The sequence below is a fragment of the Zerene cesonia genome, chromosome 25, assembly GCF_012273895.1.
Source record: "Zerene cesonia ecotype Mississippi chromosome 25, Zerene_cesonia_1.1, whole genome shotgun sequence".
In the NCBI taxonomy this organism is placed as follows: domain Eukaryota; kingdom Metazoa; phylum Arthropoda; class Insecta; order Lepidoptera; family Pieridae; genus Zerene; species Zerene cesonia.
Genome location: NC_052126.1, coordinates 4,256,816 through 4,277,374, shown reverse-complemented (window position 1 = coordinate 4,277,374; position 20,559 = coordinate 4,256,816). Strand labels below are relative to the sequence as shown.

Here is a 20,559-nt window from a genome sequence, read left to right as displayed (position 1 = left end):
ATCCATAGTAGAAAAAGAGAGTAAAGAAACAAGAAACCTGCTCCTATTTCTTTATTTTTTAAAGAAAATAACCTAATCTATTACTCATCTTATCGAATTCTTATTCACACTCTAACGGTTTCATATCAATAGATTATATTATCTAGCGAAATTAATGCATTCCATTGTAAGAATTACAATTTTTCGACAGATTATAATTTTACAGCACATGTTTAGAAATTATTTGAATCTCTCGAACCGATGAAAGTATATATGTAATTAAGTTTATCGCCTTTTTGATGTACGAGTACATCATTGAAATGAATTGTTGTTATACGTTATCCAATACTAACGGTCCGCCCCGACTTCGCCCGTGGTACATATATAGCCTATATACTTCCTCAATAAATAAACTAACAAACAACTCTTCAGCTTTATAAAATAACTATAGTTTATTACTTAAATATTTATGAAGGCTGCATACAATTTTGTATATGTGCGTACTTGTTACAAATTTTTATTAGTTATTTTTGGATATGTATCAAATAAGATATAATGGTTATATATTCACATAAACAGGGTATAATACTAAAAATGTTGAGGTGGCAGCACTGAGTTCAGGTGCTAAGATTAAGTTTTATGTCTTACGATATTAAAAACAAAAAGTGTGCCCGTTCAACAAAAAAATTACGTAAAAAATATGGTACAAACTTTTATATGCCGTATTGAAACCTATCTCACTTTATTATGTATATTAGACTGTTATATAAAAAACGTGATCATAATGGCAGAAACAAATTATTTTGTATTTTATATATTACTTGTCCTCGTAATAATGTAAAATAAAAAAAGATATAAAACAACAACATGTAACAGTTTATTAAACACAATACAACAACACAAATAACAACAAACAGTCATCAAACTTAACAAAATAAATAAATCAACTACAACATGAAGACAGTTGAAAATGACTTAAAATTAATGATTACAAACAATATTTACAACTCATGGCATTATCATCTGAGTCAATGGTGACCTTTATGATGAATGGTTTTATATACGGGGATCTTAACGGGGTAAGGTTGGGGCACGTGCACATGCACAGTCTTCTCAACTCTAATGGGTACATGTTTCTCCACGGGATAGGGAACATGCTTCACAACCGGGTATGGAACAACCTTCTCGATGGGTATAGAAATTTCGGTCTCCACCGGCACAGCTACTGGCTTGTGTACGGGAACTTTGACTGGATAAGGCTGCGGCACTCCAATAAGAATAGGCTTGGGTACATTCACGTGCAGAGGCTTATGAATTGGTACAGTTACGTGCTTATAATTTGGCACTTCAACGGGATGTTCCTCGTCAACATGTTCACCAACAGGAATAGCTTCTACGTTGCTGAAATCGTGGCCTCCATGTCCGAAGTCGTGACCGCCATCTTCTAGAATGAATCCTTGACCGTGGCCATCACCAACGCCGCCGTGGCCCTCTTGATTTTCCGGGCCACTCACGTCACCTTGATGCCCGTCGAATTGGTTTCCCAAATCATGTGCAGCTTGCAAATAGGAATCTCCGCCAAAATTATTCAGTACTGGACCGTGCCCGATGTCGAAGCTTTGACCGTGACCGCCTAAATCGAAGCCCTGTTGCCCGTGCCCGTAATCCTGTCCTTGTGCTAAGGCTAGAGTGTAATCGTTTCCTTGCCCATGACCGCCGGAAAAATCTTGCCCATGACCTGAAAACTCTTGTCCGTGACCGCCAGAGAAGTCTCCTTGTCCGCCTGAGAAGTCGTGGCCACCGTTGCTGACCAAGGGCGCAGGATAATGATATCCACCGTTGTCACCTTGGTCGTGTCCCCCGCCATTGTCGTATCCTGAATCAAAACCAGCCCTGCATGTTGCCACGGCGAACGCCAACAAACATATCTGGAAAGAACAATATTAATGTGTTAATGAAATAGTGATTATCCATATATTCTGAAGTGTAGGAATTTTATAATATTATCTTTTTCTTATATCGCTTTCGTTTATATAGGTACCCTAAGCTTATCCACGAGATTAACGATGCGATGAATATATGTGAGAGATTGCCGTAAATTTATTTAACCAGCTTGATAGTTTATAATTGAACGGATAAAAAAGGCTATGTTATATTTTATTTATGCCGTATTCGGCAATGGGTCAAGTGGGTCGCCTGATTAGGCCCTAAAGTTTAGGGGTACCAAAAATAAAGGAAAGATCTGGGAAGAGTAAGGAAATTGATACGGGTGTAGTTAATTCAATGATATAACATGTGAAACAATTTATATGCGTTTTTTGGTACAGTTATATAGCAATTAAACTTGAATTAGTTAAACTAGTTGGCCACATAAAAAAGCATTAAAACAGTAAGTACGCTGCTTCGAGTTACAACTTCTTTAAATGGGTTCGTAGCAAACTTTCTTTAATGAGTCCACTATGCACGGGATTGAAAATTATTATACCCCAAAAACTTTGCAGGATAACCCGCTTTAAAATGAATCGCATTAAAATGCCAGTTGATAAAAGTTACAGTTTTATAAAAGTTTTTAAATATACGACGTATGAAAATGCTGAAAAATCGCATGGAAATTACAAATTCGCTTGGTGAGTGGAGATAGGGGCGATAAAATATTGTTTTAAAAGTTCGCGGCGCAGTTTATGACTGTTTCCCATTCTATCCGATATAATTTTGCGTAATGTTAATACTTTTGTGTGCTGAGTGGTCAGTGGGAGATAGTTATATGAATTCGAAATATAGCGGTACGATCTGGCTTCGCTTGTGGTATATACAGATAGCCAATAACAACATTTGTTTTATATAAAAATAGTTTATCAAAGAAACAATTATACTGTTATGACTCGTGGTATAGCTATTGAATTTTGGCACATTTTAAAATTATAAGCCAACTAAAGAGCAACTACAAAAAAGTTAGTCACCATTGGTTGCTTTAAAGATTTTTTTTATTATTTTCAAATGCCTAGCTATCACGGTTCATGAGATGAAACACAGAATGACAGACGGCGGAGATTTAATAATGAGGTCCTGTTTTACCCTTTGGGTACGTACGGAACCCTAAAATAGAATTAAGCAGCACCTATCAAATATTGATTTGCTCCTAAATTATGTTTAATTAACGCAACGAATAAAACACTACAGAATTAATTTACGTATAAATTTTATAAATTAATTCACCGATTGTTAAGTGGCAAATCTACAATAGGTGAACGAAATAAAACATTTAATTATGTTATTACAAGACCACAGATTATGTGAATGCCGTTAAATAAGAGCATTTTATTTGTACAAAGAGTAAATTGCCTTTCACTAACATTCCCTTGAATATCGCATTCGCTAGAGATATGATTTACACTCAGACACTATTGGTACAGTTTGGTTAAATTGAGCGTTTACGTTTTATTGACAATTTTATTTTTAATTGTAGTAGTTATTTTATGTCAATAAAAATAATAAAAAAATGAAAAAACTGTATGCATTTTTTTATATTCATCCCTTAACCGTTGGCATCCATTTACTTCCAGAACGTTCGATGAATCGCTAAAAACCCGTAAAAAAATGCCCGAGCCCAATTACTTTTGCTCAAATTTCGGTGTATCAAAATATTTACGGTCACTGAGCCATTCAGCTATTAGTTAATATTACATAAATAGCCATTGGACGTCGACGTAAGAGCTCAGTCGAGCGTGAATTTTGGGTTTTTTGCTTCTTGGCCCACTTCCTCGTCCGAATTAAAAGTATATTTCGGTCATTACATAATGCGGTTTCTATGTAGCCTCAAGTATATAGACATTATTAGGTTACTTCAGATTACGATAGATTAGGTTACGTTATTAACTAGCTATTCACTTCGAGTAGACTCGTAAGTTTCCAAATTTTAAAACGTTATTATTCCTTTAGGCACGAAGCCAAAACCTGAAAACCGGCAGAGTTGTAAATGTTTAATCAAACATGACTTTTAGTATGAAATATAGGTTAATATGATTAATTTTAAGTAAAGTGCCTTTCCTTTTAAGATATTTTCTATTAATACAATCGTATAATAGATAAGCTCTCTATCTTTAACATTTAACAATCAATTCACAGATCAATTGCATTCTAGCCTAGCTCCAGGCACTTTTCGGGCAATAAAAATAAGGGCTTAAAGGGCAATCATTAAGATATTTCCTACCTTTCTTTACATAGCCTAATGGAACGGAAGACCCAATCCTGATTAGACATGGAACTAACGCCTAGCGTAATCATTTAAGCATTTCCTAACGTTTCTTAGTAAATGCCTACAAATCAATTTACTTTTATTAATTCAAAGAATGTATTTTTTTATTATTTTAAATGACAATATAATAAAGAGAGAATAAAGATGTAGCTCTGACGAATAAGCGATGAAATTATAATTGTATTTACATTCTTATTATTTTATTTAATAAGCCAGTCCGCTCACTAATTAGTTTTATTGCAGTGGTCATTACGGTTATTTGATATGCATGTTGTTAAGGAAAGAAAAGAAAATATTGGGTTAGGTCCCTTAAAATGCGGGCGTCAGTTTGTTTATTTCAACAATCAATGTCACTATACAGCGGTTTGCGCTGTAGGGCGTGCTAAGGAAATGGACGTACATACGCTCGAAAAACATAATCCTCCTTCGGTTCGTCGGGTAGTAAAAGGTAACCATTAATCCAAAGAGACAGTTAACGAAAGCACACCTGTTTAATATCACCGGGCAAGTGAATGCTTGCCTTTCTACTTACGAGAGAAACAAGTTCTGTTTAAATTATATAAGAAGACTATACCAGTATCGAAGTCCAGATTTGTAAGTCTATATAATTGAAATAATCACTGGAAACAAAATTAAACCGACTCCAATGACTATGTAGTTTGAAAACGCGTGAATTCGTGGAAGTCGTTGCGGTATCTCTCTAGGTATCAATAACTACTGATCCAACTTTGATGAAACTTACACTGATCTTTCAGTATACCCAATACAACTGAATAGAATTAATTACAAACTGACTTTTAGTGTCGAGTGGTGTAACATACATACACACTTATGAAATTTGGCACATATGGAAGCTTAAGAGTTGTTATAGACATCCATATCCTAAAATTGTGCAAATCTGACAATATTACATATATACCTACGTATCGAATCAAACTTTTTTGAGTATCTTATACCTTTAAACGAGCAATTCTTGTATTTTCCTATTCCTTGCCAACAACGGCTCCAACGATTTTCATGAAATTTAGTATATAGAGGGTATCGGGGGCGATAAATCGATCTAGCTAGCTATTTTTTTTAGAAAATGTCATATTTGTGTTTTATTCGTGTTTTTTTTTTCCTGACATCTATTGGTGAATAATAATACTGTTTTGCTTCGTAGATAGCTGGACAACCGAAATAACACATAGGCACTTTTTATACCGATAATCCTACGGGATACGGACTTACGCGGTTTCAACCGCGGGTCACAGCTAGTGTTAATAATGAGACAATAATAAAAAAAAAATTATAGTACCTAATACTCATGCTTACATCCTACTAATCCTACTATCCTACTAATCTTACAAATATTATAAATGCGAAAGTTTGTAAGGATGTATGTGTGTTTGTTGCTCTTTCACGCAAAAACTACTGAACCGATTGCAATGAAATTTGGTACATAGACAGCTGGACAACTGGAATAACATATAGGCAACTTTTTATCCCGATATTCCTGCGGGATACAGACTTACGCGGGTGAAACCTGCGGGCGCCGGGCGGCGAGGTGCTCACCACTGAGCCACCACTGCTTTTAAGCTTTTTTGCATTGATTTTAAACTTTCTATTATTATTATTAAAAAACAGTCTTAAGACTGTATGGTAAAAGATACATTTTTGAATTTTGAAATTTCTCACATACATATGTTCTTATATTACAACTAGACGCTCGTCCCGGCTCCGCCCTGATTTCACGATTCCAGTTTTATCCCAAGGGAGCATTTACTGGGATAAAAATCGCCTATCAACCAAGTCAGCTCACACACTGTCTGTATGACAAATTTCATCAAAATCCGTTCAGTCGTTTCAGCGTGATTGACGGACAAACAATACAAACAACCTTTCACATGTATAATATTAGTGTTTATCAACAATAAATTAAAATTAATGAGTTTTCTACATGAACATCCCCTTAGGTTAAAGCCAATGTATAAGATATTGGCCTAAGCTTCCAGGAATACTATATTTTAATAACTCAAACACAAGACTGTGTTATTAAATTCTATTATAATATAATACGAATATATTCTAAATTTGATATAGTATTTATAGTATATCCAATTATATCACGAAGTTATTTACATTAATATTATATTCCTAATTCCCCAAACCTATTACGAAAATAATATGAGTAGCATATAATCGCCTGACATGGAATATTTGATTCGCAAGTCGAAAACATGAAAGAGATTTATACATCAGACACTGAAACGAATAACTAGTGATGTTCATTATATGTCGATACTTTAATAAATTGTACGAGTATAATTCAAACTGTCTGTCCTATATTTTTCTGTTCAAATTTAATTTGTTTTGTTCATTAAACCATCAATTATGGAAATATACGAAAAATGTATTAGATCATCAAAAACGATATGATATCATTGAATATAAATAAAAAAAAACAGTAGCAGTCGTGGGACTGCCGATAGAAGTGAAAACGGAACTATTGAGAGTAATTAAAACTATATGCAAAAATTATATGAAATTTTTTATGTACGCGCACATAATACAGTAAGAAATAGTCGATGTATTAGTGTATACGTGTACACAGGCTACTGCGCGTGCGCTAGTCTGGCTCTCCATAGCTATAGATATACTATTATCATTAGCATGTTGGTGACGCGAACCGAGGATTTTACCCTCTACCAAAACGCTCAACGCGCCTAAAAAAGTTTTCACTTCAAAATTGAAAAAAAAAATCTCATATTACTTTTTTAATATAATATGCAAAAACTGTCCGAATAAGCATAAATAAAATAGGCTGGATCATAAATTTAGCACTTTCATAACCTAGAGATGCTAAATTTTAAAGTCTTGGAAATCTAAAGCCAGCCGCCGAGCAATTTTAAACTCGTTACACCAACATTCAAGTTTCTTCTATCCCTAAGGAAACTAACCATTTTTCAACTGAAAATTATGCACTGCATACACTTCTCAAAATGAAAATTTCAACGTGATATCTCTGAAATATGGTTGAAGGAGGATGCGTCTTACTCGGGCTTTATGTCTACATTTTTTTATATTTTTTTTTTATGGTGGATTTTTATCGTAAACTCTCCATATAGACATACACTCTCTATAGGTGCAGATGATGTGAATTGATTTTTAAATGAAGATTCATTATAACGTTTTTTAATAATGTGATATATATTCAGATTTTTTGTCGGATGAAATTACCGTTTATCAAAAAGTTATCTTTCATGAAGTGAAAAGAAAAATCAATAGATATTCAGTACGATTGTACCAAATTGAATATAAAACATAATTTTATATTAAGATGGTCGAGTAAATCATCGATATCATTTACACAAACCTAAACATTGGAGTAAATAGGAATAAATTGAATTGTGGGGTGATATTCCACGGGCTAGAACTAAACGAGCCTCGTAATAGTTATATCGACTTCTAAGGCTTTGAAGGCTCTTTTAGTATTGTACCGATGTTATTTCTCACAGTTTTTATCGGGAAATTGGCAGAAAAGTTGCCAGAAAGCTTTGACAAGTAAATGGTTTGGCTTTGTATTAAAATTGAAAACCAGTTTAACACGTTATTTAATGTATGTTATATATTTCGCATTTTCTTAATGGCAACTTGAGATATAGACATTAAATCAAATCAAAACTTAGTGCACCAAACCATACAAAAATAAGTAGTACAAGTAATATTTAAACAATAACACCAGAAGAGCACAACAGGCGGTCTTATCGCTAAGCTACGATCTCTGCCAGACAACTTGGTGTACAAGGGGACGCAGTGTACATTTTATAATAACAGGGCAAAAGGTGCCCTGTACGTAAAAGATGTTTGATGATTGCTGAGCTTGGGAATTCATTTTTTTATATTATGTATGAAAAAAAATGTACATCTAAATCTTAGTTAACATTATTTTAGTAACGGAATATAGTTTTTAAAGTTGCTTGAATGATTTATTATTATTATGAACGCCTGATCATTATTATATTAGTCACTTATAAAAATACTAAAACAATTTAAAATAAAATGTAATTTTTGTCTTTACGAAATATTTATCAGACAAATGGAATCATGATAAAATTATAAGACTATCATGAAAATCGCTTTTTATTAGGTTATTCCATTAACAGTTTCCTTACGGATATAATCCCAATTCCCAGATGTTTTCCTTAATAAAATATCTCAAATAGGAATATTATGCAACAAACACATTAGCATCTGATGTTTAATGAACTAGTTATCGAACACGGAATCGCCTGCATGAATACTAATACCTCCTCGCATCAGCCCAGAGCCTCGCTAATGTGAACACAAATGTTCACTTAGAACTCGTATATCATATCGAACGATTCTCGCCTTTATTCAAAAGAGTTATAGACGAGATTCCAGTGCGCTCGTTTGTTCAGCTATATGAGGTGACGGCTTGCTAATGACTCATTAAGTCATTTGTGAGTACAAAGTTATAGGGCGATTTACAATTTCTTACTCGGCTTATTTTTGTCAGCAAATTGCAAGACAGGAAGATTTCGCTGATAAATGTTGTTCATTCTTTCAGAATGTACAAATAACGTGGAATATAAATACATTTTTGCCCCGTGCCAGTTAAATACGAACTGCATATTTTAACATGTTATAATATCGGATCTGATTTTATATTTTAACGCTATGTAATCATAACTTTTGCATTATAAACTCATTGACCATTATTACTTATTTTTGTATATTTGTGTTTATAACCTTATAAGTGTTTAATGGGTGAACCAATTTAAATTATTATTTTATCTATTTGAAAGCCCGTGCATCCCGTGTGGTCCCATTTGTATTTAGTCTAGCTGACTGACAAATTCAAGGCGGTAAATTCCTTGTTAAAAATAGCATTTTTTTTTCGTGAAAAATAACATTCCATCTAAATGCAGCCCTAATACGTGTAGGTCTTAGTAAAAGGAGAAGATAAAAAAATACGACATTCTTCTTCGTTAGCTTTACAGAAACATTTCAAATGGCAACCCTAATTTGTCACCTGTCGTATGTATTTACGAATAATCTAGAAGTTAGAAAGTGCCTTAGGTACAATAGACCATTAGACGTCAAAACAATTGTTTCTTGCGAGACAGATTTATCACGATAGTATTTATTACAAAAGTTGTGTAATTCGTCTATTGTTTTTATGAGAAATTCTATTGTTAGATACCAATTTTGGAAAACTATTAGTTTAATATAACGAGCTTTTGGCTCTTTTTTCATTACTTGTTTGAAATAATGAAATTTAATGGTTTTAGTTACGAAACGTACCAGTAATCCTGTTAATAATTGGTCAATAAGAGGACAGGAATAATAATTTTCTAATGATAATATAAGATCCTTGGTGCAGCAGTTATATCAAAGAAATCGAGGTATCCTGAGAACCCTTTATGGATGCTAAATGTTAAGTCTGACATGGCTCAGAAGGCTGATAGTTGAAAGTAAACAAAATCGATCAGTATACTGTACATGTAATACTTCTCCATAAAGCCATACGGGAAAATAAACCCTATTTACCATTGGAGCGGGATGTATTTGACAGTTGTTACTGATCTCTGCGAATAAGAAACCAACCTTATGAATCCTGTTAGATTGTACCTTTTTTGTAGTATCCGAGATTCAATTCAAGACCCTCGATTGTTTAATGTATAACTCACACACTGTCCAATGCACTTAGAATTATGATAACTTGCACCATTTCTATTGTATTGCCTATGGATATTTGACTATTTATATATAGCTTCATAAAACCTGGATATTTATCTTTGATATAAACAAGTGATATTTTTAAGCTAGATCTTATTACGAATATGAAACTACTCTATATACTTATTGTTTCTAGCTAATAATCACTCAAATTAAATCCAGAGCATGACAGTTACTTCCTATAATAATTTTAATAAGATAAATAGCGTTCGCGAATTCCACGGTTTGATTGATTTCATAAAAAACTTTTTACGCTTATTTTTCGCGAAATACTTTAAATTCATAATTTTAATGAAGTTCGTTACGAGTAATTAGGCACTGCTTTGTAGTAAATGTTTTCCTAAACAATTATTTCTGCACACACATATTAAATACTCCGAAACGAAACAAAATTCAAACAATCACAATTTTATCTCACATAACTAAAACGAAAAATTAAGCCAATTCACTGTTGATATGGACACAACTGTCAATTTTAATTTAAGAACAAACGAACACGCACTAATTTCAGACCACAGATAGCGTGAAAATCCGTTAAAACAATTATTATTTAATGATTAAAACTTAAACTTACAAATGTCTTCATGTCGATAGACTTAAATGATCTCACGACGCTATCGTTGTGTTGCTTGTACCACAGATGCACTAACTTTTTATACAGTCAGGAAGTGAATGTAGGAACTGAGAAAGGCTGCAGATTCATTTTAGAGCGGCTCCAGCAAACTTTTTTCCAATTAACTTTTTTTATACGGTATGATTTTGGAAAAGGTAAAAGTGTGCCAATATGTTAGAGTAAATATTGTTGTTGTTATTGTGTGAACAATACAATGTAAATTATATGCAATTTGGATGAGGGGTGAATGACCTGACGGATTTTGTTTAGTGGACTGCTAATGAACTTTTTGAATACGTTGTTTTTTATTGGAATACAATTACATATAAATACATACTAATTTATTATAATATGTAATGAATTGTTATATAATAATTTGCGATAATAATCATTATATTTGAAAAAAGTATGCAATGTGTAAGATAATTTGTACTAAGACTTGTAAAACTACATACATATGTCAACTACATACAAAAGTCAATGGAAAATTTTTCGTGATTCTGTAATACCCGACAAACGTAGCTTATTCCACTTGTACATGTAATTCCAAATAAGCTTATTCCTAGTTTACAAATAGGTTACGAAGAAACATTAATCCTTAGAGGATATCTCTTATGAATAAAAAATACTTGCATAATCTATGAATTGTTGTTTTAGTTTAATTTTTATACTAAATATTGTCTTCAAAGAGCAACTATCGAGTTTCTTGTCGACTCCTCTGGATAGAAGCGACCATCCGACATAATGGTTGCTTAAAAAAATGTCTATAAACAATTATAAAAGTAAAAAAAGGCAAAAAAAACTGAGTTTAATTTCGATTGCCAAGTCTTCCTTTATTAGGTATTATTTAATTATAAAACTACTCGTAACCTATTTATTATACACAAACTAACATATTTATGTTAAGAAACAGTAACTCCAGCACCAGAGATAATAAAATAATAATCTAGTAGGTACTCCGGACACAGAGTATTTAAAAATATACCACAAACATATTATGTAATTTCAAAACGCTAAATTAAATGCGTAATAATACAACAACTTATGCCTAATTCTATATATTGGTAGGAATTACATAATATCTGTAATCTGTGCTTTTTAAGAGTATGCAAAAAATGTTGGTAGCATTTATATATATATGCACAGTGATATTATTTTAGAAAAAAATATTTGTTCAGCATACTACGCTAGTTAGTCGAATGTGTGACCCAATTCCTACGAAAATGTGTCTTTTTTATATAGAAATATGTTTGGAGACGATTTATTTTTATAAAATATATTACATTTGGTGATATATTTAATAAAAATTTTATTAATTTTTTATTTCGAAATCGAAAATAAGAAATAAGCGTAAAATTCGAGAAGGACTCAACCAATTTTATGTTAAGGCACAATAAAGGTGTATTATTATTATACATAGTTATAAAATAAAAAAAATCTTTCCATATTATTGATGTATGTTTTGTTCTTTGCCTGAAGCTTGCTTGGCAGAGATGGAACCATAAGGCCGTCATTTGTACAATTTTTCTTTGCCGTGTTAGTTTTTCTTCCTTCATTTCTTTATGACAAAGTGTTCAATGAAATTGTGCAATGCAGGTAAAAAATACCTGACGCGGGTAAACTCTGGGCGTGCTGTTAGTAATAAGGTATTTTCTTTTTTACAGGTGTATAGCTGTTTTGAAAGTTCGGGCAACGCGCGGGTGAACTCTTTTTACAGCAAAATACGGATCCAAAAAGAAATAATTAAAACCACTTCAACGGTTCTTTTGTACCAGTCACGAATGGTGTAACTAACATATTTTTTTGTACACGTGCTCTCAAGTTTCTATTTATATAAACTCGATCACTTTCAGGAATTCTACGTTCATTAGAGACATTGTCGAATGGCGTAATTAATCTGTTCTGTAGGTGAAATAATATTAGTTTTTCAAAATAAATGATGCAGTTTTAGTTTTTATCGAAATCGTTTTCGCGTTTTTCGGTATAGGTGCTTCTTCGATATTTAAAGTGATGTGTTAATGGCACTAGCTGGTGCCCAATTCATTCGCGGGACTTTAAAGGAACAACTGGAGGATTTTAATCGATTTCAGTGATGTTTCAGGTATAGATTGATAGAATAATATCATGTTATATGTGATATAGATATAAAACTTTTCTACCCAAAACTAATTTATGCACGGTATGAACGAAGTCTCACCGGCACCACATCCAGTGAGGATTTCAGCTGCAATAATATTATGTTGTAAAACGTTGACGGTACGACAGCTTGCGTTACCAAGTAGACTATACAATACAATACAATATACTTTATTTAACACATATAAATGAGATTAACAAACAAAGAAGAAGAAAACAAGAAAGCAAAGAAATATTTAAAGGACTATCATATCAAGAAGATACTTCTAAGAGGACATGAAGCAAAATAAATGAGAGTTATTGGAGTTCAATGATATGCCAATAAAATCATCATCCTCATCCATCATCCATCATTGGAAATCAGTTCTAAACTGTTAATGCCTTCACCGCTTGGAGGTACAAGCATACATGTGAAGCTATTTTAATTTATGTCTAGCAGAGAACGCTTTGTGTTGTTTTATTTCTCTTTTTATGTTTTATTATTGTATTTAGTAAGTATTAGGGTGTTTGTTGCAAAGCAAAATGTTCAAAAGCCCGTTAAATAAATGATTAAAGAGAAACAAGTGAAGCTAATATAATAAAAGCGTTAAAAAACAACAGTTTTAATTAATATTCACGATAACAACGTAGCTATAATTTTTGCAAATGCTACACGCAAACAGAGGAATTAATCAAACAAACATAGAGAGAATATGATAATTTATTCACAGGACATAAAACGACAATTCGTCCGCTTCAACTGTTTATTAAATGTGGTCTTATTTGTATAGATACGAAGAATTGATAAAATGTGACTAAAGTAAGGTTATATGAAAAAATCGATAAAGTGCGAGTCGAACTTATAACATATAAATAAGCTAATGAGCAACTTTAAAAAATTGGTCAACCATCTAATTTATGGCCCTACCCACAGCTGTTTTGTTTTCAAAATAAGTAAAAAATGAATATTTATTGGAAATTTACATTTAAATTCATGTATAATATATGTTTATACAAAAAATAAAATCGTATGAGTACTGGGATAATTGGGCTTAATTTGAATATTCAGTTTCTCACATTATAAATTCATTTATGCTATATAGAAATTAATTTGTTTTCCAAATCTTTCCTTACTATTTCTTGGGGCTATTAAAAATGAAAATATAAAGTAGCAGCAATGATATTATGTACATTGACCTCTTTATTACATATACATTGTATTGTTGATGGAATCACTTCAAATGCAACAAATAGGAGATGGCAAATGGAATCGTTTCAAGTCTCATTTTATAAGCTAACTTGTATATAGGTTAGTCAATTTTGATAAATCATTCTATGACTTGAATATTTATATTACTAGTCGCTCGACCCGGCTCCGCCCGGACATCAAGATTCCTTTATCCCAAGGGACCATTTAATCGGGATAAAAAGTATCATATCAACCATATCAGCTCATACCCTGTCTATACCAAATTTGTGTTGTGAGTGGCGGACAAACATCCAAACAAACAAACTTTCACATTTATAATATTAGTGTGATTTATGTATGAAAAAACGATGAGAGGAAGTGGGGATTTGTATGCATACGTCATAGTAAGAGACTCGTCGCTACAAAATGTTATATGATCTTATTTGTTCTTATATTTTATACCAATTGATAAGAACCGGTCAAGCGGTTGTCGGAGCACGCGCAGTAGGGTTCCGTAGTTTTTACAACAGCCAAGTGCGAGTCGGATGCAACAACGCCCAGAGATAATGACTATTGACATTTCTACGGAATTGATCGAATTTTTCGATTGAACAACTATTGAACGAATATTACTCGTATTTCCTTTTAATATACATAATAAATAGATATAGATAACTTCTATTGACGTCGCGTTTAAATTTCTTACAACCGTAAATTCAGAAGAACAGAGGAACAGAGGAACTTTAATCGAAAATTGGCGATTTTTTTGGCGAAAAGCTCAAGGAGTCGAATGTCGAAACGAATGGTTGAAATGCCACTTATGGAGTTATGGGTTATCTACACATTTAAAAAGTAGAAACAATAAATCAAAACAATAAAGAGATGAAGATTAAGGTTTTTTAAGTAGGATATTAAACTATATTTCAGCTTATATCACTCAAGACAAGTTAACAGTTAAATAGTACGTAAATACAGGTGTTCATTCATTTCCTAGTGCAATCGTGTACACATTAGTTATGTGTTGCGGTTAAACTTTTTACAGTTGTTCATTGGCATCTTATCTAGGAATAAAACATTAATTCGAATAAAATAAACGTATAATTCATTGTTTCAGAAGATGTTTAGAGAAAAGTAAGAATGTTTAGGGAGAGAGAGAAAGAGAGAAGAAACAAAGACCATTTGGTTACTGTAGCCTTAAATTTGTGCTCTTGGTATAAATTTGTTTTATTTTTTATTGGCATTATTAACAGATAAAAAATAAAAAATGGGATTTTTTCAAACAATCACAATTTATATATTGCTAAAAAAATTACACGAGTTAAATCTTAATTGTACATTATATGATTAAAAGTAAATTTCAAATCTACTAGATATTTTTCAGTAATAAGATAACACTTTACCACAGATAACATAATACCTTACCGCGTGCGCGGTCACGGGCAGATCGTTAATATTTAAATGCATAATACTCAAACAATAAATATTTATCAATAGATGTTTGCGATTCGCCGGGCCATTAGCATACACCTGCAACAAAAATCATTACATTTGTGCAATAATTATAATAGTGCAGCTGACATTCCTTTGAGATTGACTTTCATTTTCATTTAGTCGCGTTCGTCGGTTATACATCAAACTAGATGTCGATGAATGATCGCCGAATTATATCCACAGATAAAAGGGGTTAGAAAGAAAGTTCCCGCGTTGTTTATAGTGCGCACAGATAACGTAATACTGGATAGTGCGTGTCGCCGCTTTTCAGCTTGGTGTGCCGCAACGCACCCGCAAAAGCTCGGCACTCATTTTAGCAATATACGCTACTAGCTGCCCCCTGCGATTTCACCTGCGTAAGTCTGTATCCCATAGGAATATCGGGATAAAAATCTATTCCAGTTTCCAGCTATCTACGTTAGCACTTAGACTTTCGCATTTATAATATTAGTAAGATTAGGATAGGACAAAGCGCGATCGCTCGGTTAATAAAAGATGATACAAAACTTTTCCGGTCTAAAAACAAAACAGCTAAAACAGTTCATATAGAAATTTAATTACCTACAGTTAAACTTGAACAAATTGCTTAATCATAAACAGCGTTTAAAGATTGTATCACAATATTTATCACCATATTTTGAAACGGTTTGTTATAATAAACGATAAAGGAGGCTCTTACGACAAGGTAGATATAAATCTTTGTACTCACTCATTACAGTAAAAGTAAACCGATGTTATCTTCCATAAAGTTAACCTTACCTAACTTTTATGCCTTCTGTTTCCTTCTTAGTTCTTATATAAAACTAGCTGACTTGGCAAACGTTGTTCTGCCTTAGTATTATCATTAAGGGGTATGAAAAATAGATGTTGTCCAGACCTTAACATTACTTATACACCCGATCAGGACACAAAATTTAATGAATCGGCTCAGCCGTTATGGAGCACGAGAATTTTGTTTATTCAGAGATAAAAAAATAAAATTGGCAAAGAAATATATTATATCAACGATGAGGAATTTAGTATTTACGTTGTGAGACTGTTTGTCTGAATGAATTTATTAATATCTTTGAATTTAATAGTTGAAAAGTAAAACATAAGAAAAAATAGTTATTGTGAATATACATAATAAATTTAATTTTGTAAATACGATATATATTCTCATACACATAATATTCAAACTCAAACTTCGTAACATAGTTGTACCATTTAACAAAAATTCATAATGTTTTTAATTGAGCTAGTTATTTGTCAAGTTTTTATACTACATCGGAATCATGTCCTATCGTTTCTTTTATGTAAAGTGAAAGCAGTAAACCCTTTAGTTTCTCTTAATTATCCTCGCCTCGTATTTTTCCGCCGTAACTTTAAAAGACATAGCTGTAGAAAGGAATTGTAGGACTAGTATACTATTACGTGATGTGTCTGTAAGTAAATATAGTTAGTGCATTGGACATAATTGGATGAAAGAGCAGAAAATTTCTTAAGATCTTGACTGGTGATAGGAATTAAGTTTTTCTTAATGCTAAAAATGCAATTGGTATTATAGTATTTATACTATTTCGAAATTTTAACGAAACAGGCGTGTTTTCTATTTATTTTGCACTCGGGTTACTATATTTTTAGTAACAATCTAAGTTTACACTTAGAAGAAAAATTAAGGATACGCCCATTCAAATCATGGTTACATATTCGATAGTAGACACTTATGTACCTACCTGCTTTTGGTAACCATGCAAACCACTGTGCTAAAACATTAAGTACCTGCTTACCTAGTTTTTTTCCTGATTAACTGAAAACATTCTACATAATCAAAAATCCTAATAATACAAACTGAACTATTGTAATAAAATAAAGTATGTTCAATGTAAAGAATTTAGTTTTAATTATTATACGTATTAAAAACGTAAAAGAAGGCATACAACTTACTTAATGAAGAAGGCAGCTTTTTCATCGAAATTAATATAAATTACAATGTCAATAAACATGACATAAACTGAATCCTGAATTACGTAGTAACTAAATCTGTGATCCTGATTGTGATATACCGTCTTGGCCTAAAAGTTTTGTAGTCAAATATAAAATATTCAAAAACAAAAAGAACAACACTGTCAACTGTTAATGTCAACTAACAGCTGCTGTCAACTTATTGACAAAATTAAAATGAATCGTTGCGGATTCTGAACTAAATTGAATTGATATAGGTGTTTTCTTGAAAAATATTTACCAACCAGTGTGGGAAAACTGCAAAATATGTCAATGATAGAATCATTTTAATACGCAACTAAACAGTAAATATTACATGTTTCATGATACTAAATAAATGAAGACTCATCGTAAATTGTCATCAGTCGGCATCATGAGGAAATACTATCAACTGATCCTCTTCGTTGTTTGTTTTCTTAGCATAGTGACTCTTCTTATGTACCGTCATGAATATTATAAACTGCGTTATGTGCTTGAGGTCTTAAACATATTCGGAAAACCCGGTTTATCTGAGATTGAATTTTGTGGACCCGGTTTTAACGCTACGATGTTGTCTGAAATACTGAGGAATTCTTCAATGGAAGTAAAAGAAACGCCACCCCTATTCCAGGAGATTGATGAAAACTTCTATTCCTATTCGTCATTCCTTCGGTCCTACCAAAAATATGAGGAGCTCACTCCACAACACGCTCACGTTGTTGACACAATCGTTGTTGGAAAAGCACATGTATCACCAAATTTTAGATGCTATATTTGGCTAGAGAACGAATCGAAACCTAAATCAGGCAGATTCACTTACAAAATTGTATCCGAACCTGTAAATAATTTTAGACTGTATGTCTTTGAATGCTCCATGAATAAAAACTTTGGTAGGCCTAAAGGAGTAAGCTATTTTATAAACGATTATAACATCAACCCAATTCATGCACCAATAAACAGATTAATTCAAGTTAATACTAAGAGAAAGGTGAGAGAAAGAAGTAACATAAGATTTGTTAATACTGTTGTACCAGCAATCTGCGTGATACCTAATCAAATACCAATTGTATCCAGAGATGCATTTATAGAGTTTTTAGTTTTTCACCACATGGTAGGTGTTGACTCTTTCACAATCTATGACAGCATGATATCAGAAGATGTAATAAGAAGACTCAATCTGTTCCCAAATGATATAACTCAATGGAACATACAATTTTATCCATTAAACTATCCTTTTATTTTCTCAAAGTCATACGGCATTGTGCGAAATGCTATAGAATTAGACTGCTTGTTCAGGCACTTCAGATTTGATAAGGAAGAAGTGAATAAAGTCAGTCATGTTGCTGTTTTGTCCTGGGATGAATATCTGGTACCCAGAGTTCATACAACACTTCAGGCATTATTGAGAGACTATGACCCCATGTTGACTATAAGATCTTCAATGGTTGAAAGTCTAATATTCTGTTTAAATCAAAATGATGACGACAATATAGATATGGGATATCCGGACATCATGAAAAAAACACATTATTACAATGTTCCAATGGAAAAAACACAGATTGCCATAAGAAATTTGGATACTATGTTATCCTTTGATGATATTTTTAACATAACAACCAATGTGAAGAGCATATCATTGGATATGCTGTCTACCCATAAATATATGACATGTGGTGATCCTAAGAAATTTAATTTGAATGGATATAATGAGAGTGAAATGCAGATATTCCAGCACAAATTTGAAGGTGCCATGATCAAATTTAGCGATAGATTAGTTAGTGATAAAATATACAGATTGTATACGTCTGGACAAATTTGGGAGAAAAACAATAATGAAAATGTAAGAGATATGTTGTAGGTCATCAAATATTATTATACAAATACCAAGGGCCCATATTAAGGTGAGCAGTTTTACCTCACACTCTTTTATTAATCTTTCTAAACAGTTATTTACTTAAATATGTTATTGTTATTATTTGGGACACATCAGTTTTGGAGTTGTAATATTCTTTAAACAATTATGCAACAACTATTAAATTTACTCCTTACGATCAATTTTATTTGTTATATATATTTAGAGCAGTGATTTAATGAAAAACAAATCCCTTAAACGAAAATAAAGAGATGAATTCTTCAATCAACATTTATAGAGTTAAATATTGCCTTAATCAATAAATCTTCTTGCACTATGAATTTAGCTTAGTATTAGAATAGAATGTGCCTTTCAACAAGAATTATTAATACTTAATACTCTTGCTTGGATATTATGAGACTGCTTTCTAATTGTTACCAAAACAATGAATATGATATGCTTTTGTGTTTAAAGTTAATTGTGATATAATCATGAACATAAATAAGCAGAAATTGAGTATCTTAGAATGGTGTTTGTAAGAGTAAGGAAATAAAATAATACAAACAAAGAAATATTGTCTTGCGTAGTTTATATTTATAATTAAATATCAGCACAGGTTTGAGATTTTCCAAAGTATGTTTCCTGACTTAAACATTAATTTCAAAAGTTAACACATTTATAAAATGATCTCAATTCATTGTTACATTGTTCATTATATAACCCAATATTCACTATCACTATAATTTTATCTTATTATATTATATTTTTTTAATCCTATAATTTTACCTTAACCATAAATAAACGAATAAGAAACAAGATGCCAATTGGCGCGAAAGATCCACCATTTTCACTTTCTGTTCTTTTGAGAATGAAGATTTGATGATTTGAAAATAACCATAAGCCCCTCTAACCTATTGCAATAAAAATAAATTGTACATCTATTTCATAAACAAATCACAATAAAATAAAACAGTAGTAGGTTAAGATGCACCACGTACCAAGGCTAAGGTATCGAATAATCTAGTCCTAAGAGTTGTTGTTTAATTAGTGCTTTTTGTTATTAATACAATAAAGTTCGTTTTGTATTGAATAAATTCTATTATTTCACTCCTTTTTGCCTCAATTACTCGGAGAAACAACGATGTACCTCAAAGTCAATTACCAAAGGATTGCATGACATACGAAAATGCAATTGATTATTGAAGTGATCTGCAAGACTATATAGGGCAAGGGGGAAAGTTGCCCCACCCTGACGGCGTCTTGAAGCTCTTAAATCTAGGGTTTGTTTATTGCAAGAAAATTTGTCCCCCTATTCTATATAATATCATTGTATCTCTGATAATTTCAATTATATCACGGTT

General features: G+C 32.2%; 2 protein-coding genes across 2 annotated transcripts; one reads left to right on the top strand and one right to left on the bottom strand.

The window, feature by feature from the left end:
* Nucleotides 1-973: 973 nt before the first annotated feature.
* Nucleotides 974-10,629, bottom strand: LOC119836730 (glycine-rich cell wall structural protein 1.8-like). Its single transcript, XM_038362171.1, has 2 exons — nt 10,551-10,629; nt 974-1,907 (listed from the first exon to the last, which is right to left on the bottom strand). The coding sequence occupies exons 1-2, from the start codon at nt 10,560-10,562 to the stop codon at nt 1,008-1,010; spliced, it is 912 nt and encodes a 303-aa protein (XP_038218099.1). The 5' UTR covers nt 10,563-10,629; the 3' UTR covers nt 974-1,007.
* A 6,891-nt stretch (nt 10,630-17,520) lies between these two features.
* LOC119836749 lies at nt 17,521-20,288 on the top strand. Its single transcript, XM_038362197.1, has one exon. It carries the CDS (start codon nt 17,705-17,707, stop codon nt 19,202-19,204), a length of 1,500 nt encoding a protein of 499 aa, XP_038218125.1. The 5' UTR covers nt 17,521-17,704; the 3' UTR covers nt 19,205-20,288.
* The last annotated feature ends 271 nt before the right edge of the window (nt 20,289-20,559 follow it).